The sequence below is a fragment of the Ochlerotatus camptorhynchus genome, unplaced genomic scaffold (assembly GCF_037179485.1).
Source record: "Ochlerotatus camptorhynchus isolate MF236.1 unplaced genomic scaffold, CSIRO-AGI_Acam_v1.1 ptg000022l, whole genome shotgun sequence".
NCBI classification, from domain to species: domain Eukaryota; kingdom Metazoa; phylum Arthropoda; class Insecta; order Diptera; family Culicidae; genus Ochlerotatus; species Ochlerotatus camptorhynchus.
Window position 1 is genome coordinate 4,322,297 of NW_027040514.1, and position 17,253 is coordinate 4,339,549.

A 17,253-nucleotide genomic window follows, 5' to 3' on the forward strand; every position below is an offset into this window, starting at 1 on the left:
CAGTAGACTTCCCGTGCCGTACTTTTTCAACGCTGGACAGAGGACAGATGTGCTTGATGATGTGCGATACATACGAACTAAAGATGACACCAATACCAATACACAGACTGCACATGGCACGCACCTACACAACGATGAAAAGTTGTATTCGAACTTATTGAACACCCTGTATTTTATTAAATCAAATAGGGGAAATGGCTCTAATGTTGGCCTAAGGATCCAAGATTGGGCCCATCGCTAAAAATCTGCTATTTATCAATTTTATCTAGATGCACACGTCATTGGGACGGTACTAATGGATATTTTTGGTCGCTATTGAAAATTTAGTCGATTGCTGAATTTATTTATGAGCCCAAATTAGGGGCATTTAGGCCGGCATTACATCCATTTCCCCTACATACAGAAAAACTGGTAGAACAATGCTGATGTTGATTTTCAAAATTCGCTCAATTTTGTTCAAACTTGAGATTTTGATTGAGAAAACTATTGAGAACAACGTTGCAAATTGATTCGACTTTTGTACAAAAAGTTATCAACCATTAACTTTTGGCCTACTGCACCACGCATACCTACAGGCCTGTGTATTAGCTTATGTGTATGCGCAGCACACTTGGCCTGAAGTTAAAAGTTAATAAAATGTTACGCAAATGTCTAATCAAGTTGCGATCTTTGACACAAGTTATTCTGCATAGTTTTTCCAATCCTAATCTTCGGCTTGATCCAAATTGTAACATTTTTTAAATTTTATATTTTATAGCATATGAATAGTTTAGATCCGTTTTCCACATACTTTCCTATACAAATTTTAAACATCTCCCACAAATGCAAATCATAACCAAATCAGTCAGGCACAGTTGTTAAGGACTTCAATACAGCCTCTCACCCCAAAGGGCCTGGATTCAATCCCAGTCGGCGCCACCGGGATTTTCTTCGGAAAGGTAGTAAAGCCGTTGGTCCCCGGTCCATGAGTTTATGGGTCGATAGGTAGAGTCCTGGTATGGGAGCTGCCTCCCTGGCGTCGGTAGCATTGGTACTCTCATTGGTAACTTAACCCGCTTTAATGTACGTAATAGAGTAATACGAGCTGCATTTGTTTATATCTTTTGTTTGATTCAAATCCAAATAGGGGAAATGTCAACTTCGACAATACCTTAACCTATTATCATCAGGGGGCAAACAAAGTCCTAGAGCACTCAAATTTGGCCAATAGATGCTTTGAAACACAATGTATCCACATGTCAAAATTGAGCTTTCAAGGACGTTCTTTACACCCATGACGATATGAGAATAAGGTATTGCCGAAGCCGTCATTTACCCTATCTCAAATATATCGCAATATACCTCTGAGATTTTTTGCTTTCATTTTCGCATTTTTTAGAAAATTAATTCATAAAATCATGTATTAAGAACTGTTCATTTTAAAAGGTGGACACCTGCTTTTGATAATAACATTATTAAGCCCCAAAGAATTCACAAAAATTAAATTTTAGCATGTTCATCAGGGACAAAAGAACCGTATAGAGTAATAAACATCAGCATTTCACGTACCCCTTGTGGAAGCGGTGAACCTTACTTAGAACACCTCTAATCAGCTTCTGCACATTCTCTTGCGTTACCTACTGGCTAGTTTTCGTCCACATTTTTTTTTTTGAAAGATTCCACGTCTGTAGCTTGTTTGCCCTTCTTCTTCAAGTAACGCTTCATAATTGCCCAATTTGGTGGATCGCCCGCTTTTTTGACGAAAACGATGTTCTGGTACAGTTTCTCAAGGTTGTGGACGCGCCGTCAGGCCATAACAAGTGGACGCCAAATCAGGTCATAACAAGGGCGGAGTGCCGTATTGACGATAGAGCCGAGCCAGGCGCTTCTTAATGCCTTCTTCTCTGTACACTACTCCTGATATTGTTCCTCGAGTAAAAAAAAAAACGGCTGGCTTTTACGACCACACGTACAAACTGCATGCCAAACAAGAACTTTTTCCCCAAACTTCTCAATTTGAACTGTACGGATGTTGTTAGGATCCTTCTTACCAATAACAGCATTATAAAACTGCGGTCCTGGAAGCTCTCTTGTGTCCAATTTAACATAGGTATATTTCATCTTCCATAAGCACACAACCGAATTTCTTCTCAAGCAGCAGATTATACAACTTTGGGGAGCGTTTCTTGGCACGAATTTGTTGATATTCTGTTCTCTTCGGCGCTTTCTGCTTCCGGTAGGTTCGAATGTAGTTTCTCTTAATCATATTCTTAACCGTTCCAACGCTGACCCCTAGATTATGCGCAATTTCCAGTACGGACTAGGAATGTCGTGATGTAAGGAACTGTACACCTCTTCTTTCCAAATCTGGATCCGATGGTCCTTATCTACACTCAAAAAACAAATCACATTTCCGAAGGAAAATATCCATTAGAATTTCACATAACTTTCATGTGATCTCATAATTGGGAATCGCACCACGAGAACACATGAACCTTATGTGTCCAATGAAGTTTATGTGATTTATGGCATAGAATTTATGTGATCATATGTATGTTATGTGAATTTCAGGTAAAAATCATTAATTTTGTTATTGGAAAAATATCACGTGCGATCCCAATGGAAACTAAATGAAAACTTTTTTCAGTGTACGTCTAGTTTTTGGCAAATCCATAATATAGGGTGTCCCAGAATGTATGAGCACGATTAAAAAAAAACAATAACGTAACTCTGTATACAGCAAATTCGAATTTTGTAACGGAATCCGCTGCCTTTACATGTTTCCGCAAATATGCTTTGGTCAGGGCCCAAAAAGTTTCGATTGGCCTGGCCTAGTGACAGTTTGGCGGATTCATCTCCTTGGGTACGAATTGGACCTTGTTGGCTTTATACCAGGCAACCGTGTCCTTGGATAATGAACAGACGCCAAATCCGGCCAAAATAGTACTGAGGCGTCATGTTTGCGGATCATGGGTAACAGACGCTTAACACTCACGCACGTAAACATCGGTTGTCATTGTCTCCGTTGTCCCAAACGGTTTGAAAAGCATACCACACTCACAAATGGCTTGTCAAACCAAAACCTTTTTACCGAATTCTTCGGTAAAAAATCGACTTATCCGCGTCGTCAACACTTCGAACGGTGTAGTACTGATCACCAGGAAGAGTTTTGTAATCAAATTTAACGTATGATTCATCATCCAAAATTACGCACACCGATTTTCCGCACAGCAATTGGTCGTATAACTGCCGAGTCCTCGGTTTGACGGATGCGGCTTGTTTTCCACTCCGCTTTGGCTTCCTCTGCTTCTTATACGTCTTTAGACCTATTCTTGCATTGGCCCGCTGGACGTTACTCTTCGACTCGTCTCGAACCGAAGCACTTTTCTGGCGAGTGAAAGCTTGCACGATTTTCCGGTCCAGATTTCGGTCAACAGGGTTCGGTTTACGTCCAGAGTTTTGCTTGTCCTGTAAGTTGCTTCATCACCATAATCGCGTTTCGAACGGCTCCGATGCTTACACTTTCCAATTTCGCTAATTGGCTCAGAGAAATGTTGGGGATAGTACACCATTTGTGCACGATCTGTTCCGGTCGAAATGTAAACAATGATTCAGCGTGATAATCAGCTGTTTAAACGTCATCTGAAACAAGCAGGGGATGATGATCTGATGATTTTGACTTCGAACATTTCCCAATACTCGCTATTTTTCCCAATACTATGCGACATTTTTCAGATTTTAGAACAGGCGTTGAATTCAACTTTCACACCCAAGGGTTTGTTTACTGAACTACACGCTAATTCAGGATAAGACAAAACTAGGTAAAAAGTTAGCTTCGCATATTAAAATAAAGGCGTTCATCTTATAAAATGAACAGTCGTTTTACATTTTTTAGTACTCTAAAAATAATATTCGTATCGGTGCACCATCTTTGCGGGCAAAAATTGAACTATTTTTATCCACCAAATTGAAGTCTTAATCAATACGAAACACTTCACTGAAGACGCAATACCAGAACGTTATTATTTTTTCCCCTGCTAGATTTAATTTCTGACCCACTGTGCATTGGCAACGCAAATGATTTTCATCCATAATCAAAATTAATGGAATTCGTCTGAATTTCACATAATATTTATACGATCACATGTATTTTATAAGATTTTTCATATGAATTTCTTCGGCCTCATAATATTCATGTGATTTTGTGGTGGGATTTGCAGATATGTGATCACAGGAATACTGAAACTCACATGGATTTCATCAGACCCCCTTAACTCTTTGGAATTTATGAAGCCAGACGACAGCACCAAAAGGTTTGTGACGAGCCAACGTTAAACTACTGCGTTGAAATAAAACACGCACACCAAAATCTATCCATGTAGGAACCCACACCCAGGCATGGAAAATCATTTGCATTCATTTCATACATTCATTTACATTCATTTGCTTCTAACTATTTTTTTCAACAGCATTCCGCAAAATGATGTTAAGAGCTTTTGTAGGTTTTGATATTAGCTACAACTTTTATAAACAAGTCAAATCCGCATCTCTTATGCATGACGAAGCAGAGCAAACAGAAGCCACTACTGTTTTTCGGTGAATGTATTTTACATTCACTGAAAAACAGTAACAAGTTCTGCCCGCTCTAGTTCGTGATGCATAAGAGATGCAGGTTTAAGTTATGAGCAAAAGTTGTAGTTAATAACAAAGCCTACAAAAACTCTATGCATCATTTTGCGGACTGCTGTTGATGAAAAAAGTTAGAGGCAAATGAATGTAAATGAATGTATGAAATGAATGCAAATGATTTTACATGCCTGCCCACACCACTGAACGGTATAGTCCCTATATTCATAGTCTGGCGGATAGAATCTCGGGAACCAATTGAGCTGTCAAATAGCGGAACCAATCGAGCAAATCACGACTAACAACAGAAAAGAGCACATCCGCTATTGCGAACAAAACGTCGGAAACCATTTTCTCGTGACTCAAGGTTCGCCTACGCAAACTAATACCATCTTTGTGTTGTGAAAAGTTTCCCTTATCCGATGAAGCCGGTAATTTGCGTTCGATTGAAGTGGAAAGGATAATTTACGTTTGTTTATAAATGTTGATAGTACCTTTTCAATTGTTGGTCTAAAATATATTGAATTGGTTCCACTTTTTGATAGATCGAAATTCTATCCGCCAGACTATGAATATAGCGACTATACTGAACGGACGATACAGCGCAAATCAAAACACGAAGCGATGTCATCATTCAGTTTCGGCTGCTTCCGTTTGCGTTTGCATTGCACATAGCTACTTTAAAAATTCTACTCTGAACTCTCACAATTTACTTGGAGTTCACACTCTTAGGCGGCTTATGTGACAAAAATTCGCAGAGTTCTTCCCAAAGCTCCTTTGGAAATTTTCTCTAAAATACCTTGGTGGTATTCCTAGAATTCGTTCTAACATCTCCTCAAAATTCCTCAGGAAATAAAATTTGGAAATTCTCTTAACAGTTTTTCAAAATGGCTGTAACTTGAAAATCTAGTCCATTGGTAAACAAACCGTTCTAAAGCTTTTTCCTTACAAAGCGAATGCCGTCCACGCTAACCAACACCACAATCGTGAGGGGGAAACATTCCCCAATCCGATGACCGCGTTGGTTTCCGTGAGCGGCCTTCGCTTTCTGGCGAAAGGGCTTTACAACCGTTTGTTTGCAAATGCTGATGGGCTCTTTTCATTTATTGATCCAGATTTTTTCCCGATGACTTCAAATTCCAGGCTTCCCGAAAATAATTTGAATTACCGATAATCGAGTCCCATCTGCACTTTTAAAAATCGACTTACGTATCACTTTTTAAAGCTTGAACCTCATGTTTTCAAAAGACCTGGGTAGTGAACCGAGACTGCACCGGACATTTTCTTTGACGGTTCACTAAAATGTGTGTTTATGTCATGAATCCGATGTTTATTTGACTGATAAATGTAGCTTTCGTGAACCGGTGCGGTTCACCACGGTTCAAAAAGCTTTAATTTCTATGCCACGTTAGTTCTTGAACATTAGTCGAATAAACATCGGATTCATGAATTAAATATTTTTTCAATGAACCATGTAGAAATTTGTCGCACACAAGTTCTCGGTTCAATACTCAAGCCCAGTTTTCAAAGGCCCAGCATTTAGTGAGTCGTTTTGTAAGGTCTGCAGGGCGAACGCAATCGGACTGTATGGGTCATTAGACTGAATTGGAAACAGTGAGAAATTGAATTAATAAATTGTTGTAGAAATCGTGAACTTGATACAAATGAGATACCATAGTTAGGGGCTTCTTTAGACACTTTAAAACTTGTTGAATCAAATTAAGTAGAGTAAACAACTTCCTAGAATCAAGCGCAAACGTACTCTAAAGAATAAGACTCATAAGCAATATTTTTTTTTTTCCTTTGGTTTGTTTTTTCCGTCGATCTTGTTTTCCGTGCTGAGCACCAATGCTACCGACGTGCCAGGAAGGCAGCTCCCACACCTGGACCCTACCTATCGACCCATCAACTCATGAACCGGGGACCAACGGCTTTACTTCCCATCCGAAGGAAGGCGTGATCAGAGATGTTATGCCTCAGAACATCCCGGCGGCGCCGACTGGGATTGAACCCAGGCCTGCTGGGGTGAGAAGTAATCACGCTTACCACTACACCACCGGCGCCGTTATAAGCAATATTTCCTTCAAATTACGGAAATGTCTGTGAACGAACTTTCTGAAGAACGTCCAGTAATAAGTCCAAGGTATCAAGACCCCAAATGTTGTCGAAAATCCAAAAAAAAATCAAACTCACCTCGAGGTATTGACCTGCTGCGGTAGCGGTTCCGACTGCGTACGTTCCAACTTCCGGTGGCCTCCACCGCCTCCTCCTCCGCTGTTGCCCCCCCCGGTGGAGGACGTGGACACTAACGCTGCAGCTGCAGCGGCCGCAGCCGCCGCAGCAGCACTGCCGCCACTGCCAGCCCTACCGTTGGACTGCACCAGCGCACTGGCCGCTGTGGACATCCTCAGCAGCTCCATCAACGATTCCATCGTTGCAGCCGCGGTAGCCGACGAAGTGGCCGTCGTTCCCACCGGGTGCGACGTCGTGCGGGTGAGGGCATTGTGAAGTAACAGCTGCCGGGCATTGGCTTGCTGCTGCTGTTGTGCGTTGTGGTGCTGCTGCTGCTGTTGGTGGTTCTGATGGTGTGAGGAGTGCTGGTGGGAATGCGAATGGTGCTGACTGTGGTTCTGTTGTTGCTGGTGGTGGAGGTGGGACTGTTGTTGATGATGATGATGGTGCTGCTGTTGCTGGTGTGCCACAGCAACGTTGATGTTCTGCTGAAGTAGAATCTGACTGCTAGTAGCGTGATGGTTGGTGCTACCAATCAGAGGACTGCTACTGCTGCTGTTGCTAGAGCTGGAGGCATTGCTGTTGCTGCTGGAGTTTGTGCTGTTGCTGGCCGATATCGTCATTTGCGCTGTGCTCCTGGAGTTTGTTTGATTCTGAAAGCAGACAAAGAGCGAAGGAAAATGTCCAGTTAGATTTGTTTACCCAAATTGAGACGGGGGGATTCATGGGTTATTCAGTGATGGATTGCGGCCAAGCCAAGAGCATAGGAAATTCTAATCGAGCGTATCCCGCTGTTCCGATTGAATATGGATTCGGATTTGAAATTTAAAATATGGATGATGAAAAAAATACGTATCATCAGCCAGGAAGAAGGGAACGAACCAGAACCACAATTTATCATGCGCTCTCCGGGCGGTTCGGTCGTATCTTATCGCACCGGGAAGGCAACAACTTTTATTGGAACTTCGTCAACCAGTCTACTGACACGGGGATTCTGTTATCAACATAATATTGTTCATTCAATAATAACTGATAACGACGGTGGACTGGACCCGGCAGAGACGGATGGATCGAGCAGATATTGTGGCACTTTCAAAATGTGACTGATAAGCGGATCGTTCCCTGGTGTGTCGGTAGGGATGACAGAGCACCATACCACCAACGATACTCACCACGGCGACAGCGGCTTCCATTTCGGACGAGGAGGTTTTGAAGCAATAATCGAATTTTTTAGAAAACGGTGAATTTTGAACACTAACGGAAACGAAGAATTTGGATTGTCGTCCGGTATGACCAAAAGCACTGTGCCAAACTGGAGGCGTCCGTCGGGGCGGAGAAGACACAGAGAGACTACTAGTCCCGTTATGTTTGGGGGTTGCTTTGTTGTGATTTGGATTTTCACGCGCCAAGCAGGCACAACAATGCAAACGGTCCTGTGTGAACATTGATCGGTTTTCATTATTGAGGGTTTCTATCGCTTGCGGTGCGTCAACGGTGCTAGATTTGGCGTTTTTTAATCGAAATGTGTGGTGAAAATAGTCCGAAATAATTTGTTTGCATGGTCGTCGTGATCGAAAACGGAAATCGAAGGGAATAAAAAGATTTAGGTGCATTTTGGATCTTTTGAAATGATCGGCGAGAAGTTTGTAGAATGAGTGGGCTGAGTGAGCGGGTTATGAGTTCTGAGTGCTGACAAGTCGAGATCCGATCAAATGGTTCACGAGGGGTGTGTGAAAGCGTTTATTACATAGTCATTGATGAGTGGTGGCGGTTTTGGTCACTTTCAAATTCGATTCAAAGCCTGATTCAAAGCGAGCTTCAAAGATTAATAGCGAATTTGTTTATTATTCAGTTCCAACCTGGTTCGGGTATCAAGATTGGGTCTGCTTGTTTTCTGATAAACGTCAGTTTGCTCGTTTGTTTTCAAAACCTAGCTCAGGTTGAGGTTCGCACTGACAAAAAGTTCGGTTTCGCACTGGTTCCAACCCCGATAATAAACGAATTCGCTATAAGTTTTCTTTATTTGACTCGCTACGGTATTGTTTTCTAAGCAAACGCGGTGACTCTGTATTGTTTACATTCATCTGCATCTGCAAGACACGAGTGACACCAGATTTAGTCAGTAGGCAAATCGTTTTATTTGGATGATGCTTTTTTATTTGGAAGATATTTTCGAAACAAACCATTTCAATATTCAGCCTTACACACAATATTATCAACCGTGTACGACTGTTTTGCTCGGATCTTGTTTAGCGCTTGTGTGCGCTTTGCTCAGAGAGCGTTGTTGCGCCAATTGGGTTGTTTAGGGGTATTGAGGTAAATACTAAAGAGCCTAAATTTATAAAGAGGCGACATGTCAAAATTGGAACAATCGATTGTCTGTCAAAGTCATAGGAAAAGTCATTCCAATCGGGCAGAAGACCTGTCAAATGGATAAGATGTCGTCTCTTTATAAATTCAGGCTCTTTAGTAAATACATATTCGTTATCTGCTTTAAAAATGGAACCGAAATCGAAAATTTCGACAATTTTGGTACACTGGAACTATTTTAAATAAGTACGATTACATTAACAAAAATCACCATCTTAGCGCCCCTTGTAGGACTTTGATTTAGTGCCAACGATCAAAAATTTAAATCTATATTCAAAAATCGAGATCAATGTCTACGGGATTTATAAAAATATCATTGTGCTCAGAAAACGAAGCTCTATCAGATGATGTATAAAAATCGTTATATTTTTTCGAAATTAAACAACCCAATTTGGTCGTGGCACATTTCGAGTATGAGATTGCAGTTAGATCAAAAGTGCCAGAGAAAAATGCATCCACTTTCACGGATTAGCCGAACTTGGGATAGTGAAGATATGATCACAGACAAGCAGACATAACACTCTCAAAATGTTCAGCGAAATCACTTTTATCGGTAAATTTAAATCCGTCAAATTGAATCCCGCCAAAAACTCTGAGCCAGGAGGAGTGCTCGAGCCCCCTTGACTCTTATATTGGAATTGTAACCCAGCTAAGGCTCTGAACCATTTGGCGATTTTTTTTAACTTTTGGTTAAAATTTGACAGATGGAAAGTTATCGATCAACCCTGCTATCCGAGCATGGTTATTTCTGACAGACAAGAAGTTAATTTTTGACAACCGTGGCTCGGAAACCGGTCGATCGACAATACGGGGATTTTCGAACATAGAAAATAACTTTCGAAATGTCGCTTTTAACCACGAGTTAAATTTAACTCAGCAAATGGTTCACAGCTTAACTTATCAAAGCTGTGCTGGTTTTTAAACTTTCTTCACTGAGCCCATCAGTTTCTGCCTTTAAGCTTACAATCAATAATAAGTTATGAAAAAGTACGGTTCATTTATATGAGATGACAATAATTGACGAAATATAAGGAGAGTAACTATATTTGTGGCTTCTGAAGGTTTGGCTTCCGTTTGACAGTTCATACTGTCTCCCAGTTGACAAGCATATTGAGTGAGTCCGCAGTACCCAGGTAATTACTATGAGATATTTTTGCAGACAGTGACATGAAGATTCAGTTGAGGTGCCGGGCAAAGGTGTTAAATCCTAGACAAATGGTAAGATCCTAAGTTCGCTGTTGTCATCGCCGTAGTCGCCGTTGGCAGTACCATTCGTATATTTAAAATTAATCATTAACCGCAGAAACTATACGCCAAAAGTGTAGCATCCGAACTCGGAGAACCGGGCTCCCGGGAGGCAATGAAAACCGGCACCGAAGAACAGAACTGAAGCTGCGTCGTATATTTCGGAGGCTAAATTCAAGGTCAACCGAGTCACTCAAGGCAAACACAGGCATAACACGATATATCACTAATTTAAATCAACTCGCTGACGAAAAATATGCAGCAAAAGAAAAACACGTCAGCTTTCAAGCGCGGCCTACTGCGATCATTCATATATTCTACATATATGTATATAAATATATAAATGCAGTGGGTAGGGATTTAGCAGGACATGTGCTGATTTTGAGGTCGTTTTGGAGCGTCCTGATTTATTTTTAAAATTTTTACGATTTGTCCTGATTTTTTTGTTTGCCCCACAATAATTTTATATTTCACATGATTCAACATTTTTGGTTTCAGATAATAAATCTGGGGGCAAGACAGCTATCGATCATGAGTAAAACCGAAGCTAATTTTGAGTAACTCTGAGTAACTCACGCTGCTCAATGTCTTATATACTCATAGCAACCTGATTGTTATATTGAAAATTATGTTGAAACCGATGCTGTCAAGCAAAGTTAGTTGACGTGCTTTCTTGGAATTTCTGTGTAGGGACTTTTGGGATGGTTCGATAGGTTCGGATTAGGCTAAATTAATTCAATAAATTCAATTCTTAAAGCAATATAGTTTGTGACACTGTTACCATCTCTTCTGTTTGCGTTGAATTAAATCTTCTGTAATTTTTTTAATTGGACTGCTAAAATGCCTAAAATGGTTTTTTTTTTTAATTTATTCAGTTTCTGATATTTATTCACTATTAAATACATCCAGTTAAATTTCACAATTGCTTGTTTTAATAAAATTTAATTCATTGCTAGAGGCAATACATCTGGCAACGCTTTTTCAATGATTCATTTACGATTGCTGGCAAAGCGCTAAAGTTGAAGTGGTTTTCTTCCGCTGGCGAAGCTGGCCAGAGCTGACCTAATCTGGCCTAGAATCAGCAGCTACTTAGTATACCACAATCAGCAGTCAAGGACCAACTCTATTGACCACGAACGAAGTTTCAAGCTCAGGTTGTACATCAGGTAACCGAAAATGAGCATTCCCATTTTGGAACGGGTCACTCCAGTCACTCCTGTATCGTCCTAGGCCGTGTCAATCCTCACCAACGAGGGAAGGCGCCTGAAAGGCATCCAAGCCCCGTAAAACCGTCGTGCAGTCAAACCACCACAGTAGCATTTCGTTTGTCCACAATTCGATTTGTTAAACGAGCGATTCGATCTGTCAAATGTGCGAACAGATGCTTCAAACGAAATATGCTGTCAGATGATATTTCTTTGATCAGAAAATCGAGACTACTTTGTTCATTTTTGAGTAAATATGAGTAACTCAAATTTACTCGCTGCAAATATCTGGGGGGGGGGACGTGCTGTCAAATGAGCCTACTGATCAGCTTGTATGAAACTGGTTCCAAACGTAAACAAACGCTGTAGGTTTCTTATGGCTTGTTTACGTTTGGAACCAGTTATGCGAGGTAGGCGAAGATTGTTCGTATTTGACAGCCACCTCCCCCCCTTGGCAAATATATTTACTCTGAGTGCAGTTGTCTTGCCTCCAGGAATAAATCGATTGATTCAAAGCAAGGGGTGAGACAGCTTTACCTACTCTTGAGTTCCGTTTTTGCTGCGAGTAACTCGCGAGTAGCTCAATGTACCTCAAAATTAAATCGACGTTCATCGATTGACTGTACTCGGCTCCTCGGCTTACTCCGTTTACCGCCTTCATATCGACAGTGAGCATGCATAAGGGCGTATACGATATGATCGATTCTCTTCATCGATTTTCTCTTTGCATTGCTACAGGTAAGCGAATCAATTTTCTAAAATTTGTTCAACGCGGAGTTGTAACAGATTGTTTTGGCTATCAAAAGCAACAGAAAACGCACCGAGAAATGTTAAATCTAGCGAGCTATTCTTTGGTACAAGCAATGTAAATATTTACCTTATTTGACGCAACCCAGGTAATCATGACAGCAGTAGGTCTCTTTTCTACATTCAAATTGTTTTCAATAATCAAACGTCATGATTACCTGGGTTTTGGCAAATAAGGTAAATATTTACATTGCTAGTACCAAAGAATTAACAATCGACGAAGAGAATCGATCATCGCGTTTACGCCCTTATGCATGCTCACTGTCGAGTTATTTACGATAGAGAGAGTCGATGAAGAGAATTGAGAATTGAGAGAATGCAGATTTGTCTATTTGAAATCGTAGTTAGGTAACCTGGATGACACGACGAGAGCGGGATGGTCAGCATCTAGACTAATTAGTGGCCGGTAATGTGAAATCATTTGCCAGGACAAGATCTAGCAAACGTCCGTTTCGGTTGGGAAAAGTGTTTCTTGACTAAACCCGTGTAAGTTGAATCCGTCTAAAAGAGTACAGCAAAGCCACCGGCATATGCGATAGCAGTGGGTCGATGAATGGTGTGTCGGTAAAGCGCCACTGTAAACCAGCTTGGTTGTAGTCGCCAAATAGTAGTACGGGAGAGCGGGGACTCAATCGAGACCTAACGATGATGCTCACGGATGATCGTGCAGTCACCAGGTAGACAGTGCCAATACTGAGAAAATTTTGTGGAAATTCCACGACAATCCAGAGCTGTTCCAGCAGACTGGAAATGGGCGAGGTACTTTAGGTAGCTGATTAGTCTAGTTGAGACAGCAGCCAGAAAGCCTCCACCGCGCGATTTTCGACTGTGCAGGGAAGAGATCGGTCACTTGAAGACGGAATAAAGTGATCCGAAGTTGCGATGAATAGATCCGGTCATCCCATTCCCGTTTCCATCAGTACGATCAAATTATATTCAACCTCCGCAACAGCCAAGGAAATAGAGTCGTTTTTAGTACTCAGCCCACGCACGTTTTGATTTTTTTTAAAATTCGTAGGCCATTCGAGGACCGATCCCGGGAACTGGAAACCGAAGGAAATTTAGGAGCGAAAGCTCAGAATAGCAATCATACTCGCCTGGAGTTGTACGCCGGAAAGTCCCCGATTTTTGTTGTTGTTTTGCTTGACAACAGGTTTTCGGCTTCGCACCTCCATTTGTTGCTGTGATGCGAAAAGTGAGAAAACAAATGACAGCGATCTTGCTCACAGAGCAATGTGAGTTACTCGAGGTACCTCAAAAGCAAATATGAAATGGCTCATGATTAGGAGCTGTCTTGCCCCTTGATTCAAAGAAAGTGAATTTCTCGTGTAAAAAATCACTCATTTTTGACTGAAATTTTGTGAGCGTGTACAATGTGACAGATCTCTTTGATTCACGGTGAATGAGAACGACTCAAATTTGAGGTTAGTTCACTCATAATCGCCAAAAGTGCAGGAACTCAGCGATGAGTTAATTTGCCTCATGTTTTCCTACGTTTTTCCAGGATTTTCCAGGGAAAAATTCCCGAATTTGAGAAAAGTAAAGATTGGATTCACTCAGTCTATTGGTACTACTTCGAGAGTGAATAAAATTTTCGTCAATTTCCTCATTTTCCGGCAGATTTTTTAGGTTTTCCACAGGAAACCATGGGACAAATTTTACTCATCGCTGAGTTCCTGCGCTTTTGGCGATTATGAGTGAACTAAACTCAAATTTGGGTTGTTCTCATTCGCCGGGTTGTTTTCAATTTGAATCCGCTTTTTCTAATTACGGTGTAAATTCTGAGTTTTAATTCGTTAAGTTTGTGTGAACAGATGCAATAAACAGATCGAAAAAAATGTCCAAACGGAAGTGCCATTTCACCGATGAACTACGCCGGAAGTATCCTTGCTTCATTCAGGGATGGAGCGAATTTGAGGCTAAATGCTGTGAGTGTGATTCGTGGTCAACAGCGGTATGTACATATTTTCATTTTATAGTGCAAAAGTCCACTACAGCGGCACTGAAAATTTAAGCAGCAGTAAGAGCTCAGGCATTTCACACGGTAATGCACCACAACAGCTTCAAATCGATCGAATCCGAAACGGCCAGAAAGATTAGCTGCGCTCGTACTAAGGCAGAAGCCATCAGCACTGGAGTTCTTTCACCGCACTCAATCGACGTTACTTTGAAGGAACTCTCCGGAACTCCTTTCGTTAGTGTAAGTACAGCCGGGGGCAACCACGGAAACATAAAGCTAATCCCTATCGTTGTGCAGTATTTCGATGCATCGAAAGGTGGCATTCCAGTGAGGATGTTGGTTCTCCATGAAGTGGCTAATGAGAAAGCTGGAACGATAACTGAAATAATTGATCATGTGTTGCCAGACAAACTAGTAGTTTTCAGTGGAGACAACACCAGACATGGAAAACCATTTACATTCATTTCGTGCATTCATTTACATTCATTTGCATCTAACTTTTTTTGTCATCAGAATTTTATAAAATAATGAAAGGAACTTGTGTAGGTTTTGATATAAGCTACAACTTTTGTCAGTTACTCAAATCTGTATCTCTTATAAATGACGAACTAGAGCGGGCAGAGCTTGTTATCGTTTTTCAGTTAATATAATTTACATTCACTGAAAAGCAATGGTGGGTTCTGTTCGCTCTGGTTCATCATGTATAACAGATACAAAATGTATAACAGAGGCAAACGAATGTAAAAGATTTTCCACTAATATAGCACTAATACGAATTTTGATGGCGTTAAAAGATGAGGAAAGGAGAACATCTTTCACTTGCTGAAACAGACATTCGATTTGAACCTTATTGGTGTACGATACCCTGCTCACGTTCTGCACAACGCACTTCGCCACGGTCGTGATTCTCTTGAGGAGAGATTTGAAGCTAAATTTCTACCTCTAAGCATCAACTCTGTCAAAGCTCAGAAACAAGGGGTGAGACAGGTTTACTCTGAGTTGCTTTTTTGCAGCGGGGAACTCAATGTACCTCAATCGAGACCTCAATATTTAATCGACGTTTATCGATTTTTTTCCTCCGTTTAGTCCGTTTAAGATTATGCTTCTCATATTAGACGCCAGTTTTGTTTGTAAACAAAGTAAACCCAAGTAAGCTGAGGCTTTCAAATAGCTTGAATATTATGGAAGAATCTGTGCCGATGCCTGCTTACTACCATCAAGAACTTGCAGTTCCAGCCAGCTTTCAGCAGTTGTTCTTCCTCCTCAGCAGCCAGTCCCAGTTGTCACTTCAAAAGGCTCATCGCTGATCAAACAAGCTATCTAGACAGTTATTCTTCTAAACATCTGGAATTTCACCTAAAATGCAACGATCCCATCAGCATCGATTGATCCAGTAGTCGTAACAGCAGTCGTTAGCAGCATGTACGTTAGCTACAGCGCGAAGATTCCATCACAGCACATCAAACATAGCGTGGTGAGCAATATTCCAACCGTGGCCCCTCCAATAAAATCCACCGCTACAGTTTCCGATTTAGAAAACATCCCTCTGGTTGGGCAACAACTGATTAACACCCAATTCCAGCTCCGACGGCAACGCTTCCAACCATTACCCCCGCGGAATGTTCGGCCAGAGTAGCCACCGTCATTTCCGAAGCCGAAGAGGGGGAGGACGTAGAGGTAACCACTACAAATGTTTCCGGTGAGTGCGATCCTCATCCGGACTTCAAACCCATCAACGATCAACCGGACCAAATCGGAATGACACCCGGTCAGGAAGACGAAGAACAAATCAAGCTGACAGATTATCTTCGTCGACTTTCTCTTTGCATTTCCACGGTTGTGTTAAGACCAAGTACAGCATTTTCATGAGACGTGATCAATTTCACTCGATATCGTCAGCGCGCTGTTCATAAAACAGATGGAGATGAACAACAAATTCTACACCTGGGTCGCTATGGACTTAGCCAACGAGAAACCGAAGAACACAAGTATGTAGTGATGTTCTACTTTAAAGAAGACTGCCGTCGACGGCCGCAGCAAAATCTCGGTGGTGTATCGCAGAAACGGGACCGTATCTCGATCATCCGGAAGTCACAGCAGAAGCACCAAAAGAGGAAGGATGGATGTCCACCGTCAGTAGAACGGCACAGTGATCCAGCGGCAGTTTGCCAAGCCATGGGAACGGGATTGCTTCGACGAGTATTGTAGTACGTGCGGGGTACGTAATTTGCCGGATTTTGAGTATTTGGTCCGGCAGATCGAGTTTTTCCACCATATCAAGCCGGGACAAGCATTCCCCCTTGGTAAGTGTAAGGCAGCTAGGCAGCAATAGGTTCCGTTCACGTTCACAGTTGGTGAGGGTTGAACGAAGGTTATTGGCGTTGACGGCGACTCTCTAGCTCTTTACTCCTATGAGAAAATCCATAAGCAAACGTCAGACTGTACGTGAAACAGGGCGGACTTTGTACTATCCTTTAAATCCACCGACAATTCCCATAAGACACTGTCTATATTTGCTGGAAGAGAAAATTTTTCCACAGTGCCATCAACGCCAATTAAGCAGAGGCGTTGAGAAAACTGCTCTGTTCCTGAAGGATAAAGACCAGCGGTAATCTGAATATCGCTCACTATTCAAAAATCTTGAAGATTCTCAGTACTTTTTGTCGATCCCAGGACACAACGCAAACTGTAATTTACTTTTGCCTAGTACAGTGGGCTACAAAATGGTGAGTTGGCAACCTGGAAGGAGCGGAATACCTAGCCCTGGTCCTCACAAGTTCCTACTTCACGCCTCCTCGAGTCATATGATAACAAAAGACTACCAGCGGA

The 17,253-nt window shown here is 41.6% G+C and overlaps 1 protein-coding gene across 2 annotated transcripts in view; it reads right to left on the reverse strand.

The window, feature by feature from the left end:
- Tis11 (Tis11 zinc finger protein) overlaps nucleotides 1-17,253 on the reverse strand; it is an 86,989-nt gene that overhangs the window by 6,419 nt on the left and 63,317 nt on the right. For both annotated transcript variants that reach the window (XM_065227360.1, XM_065227354.1), the window contains exon 3: nucleotides 6,799-7,490. In XM_065227360.1, the coding sequence (XP_065083432.1) occupies nucleotides 6,799-7,490 (692 nt within the window). The remainder of the gene's footprint in view (nucleotides 1-6,798; nucleotides 7,491-17,253) is intronic.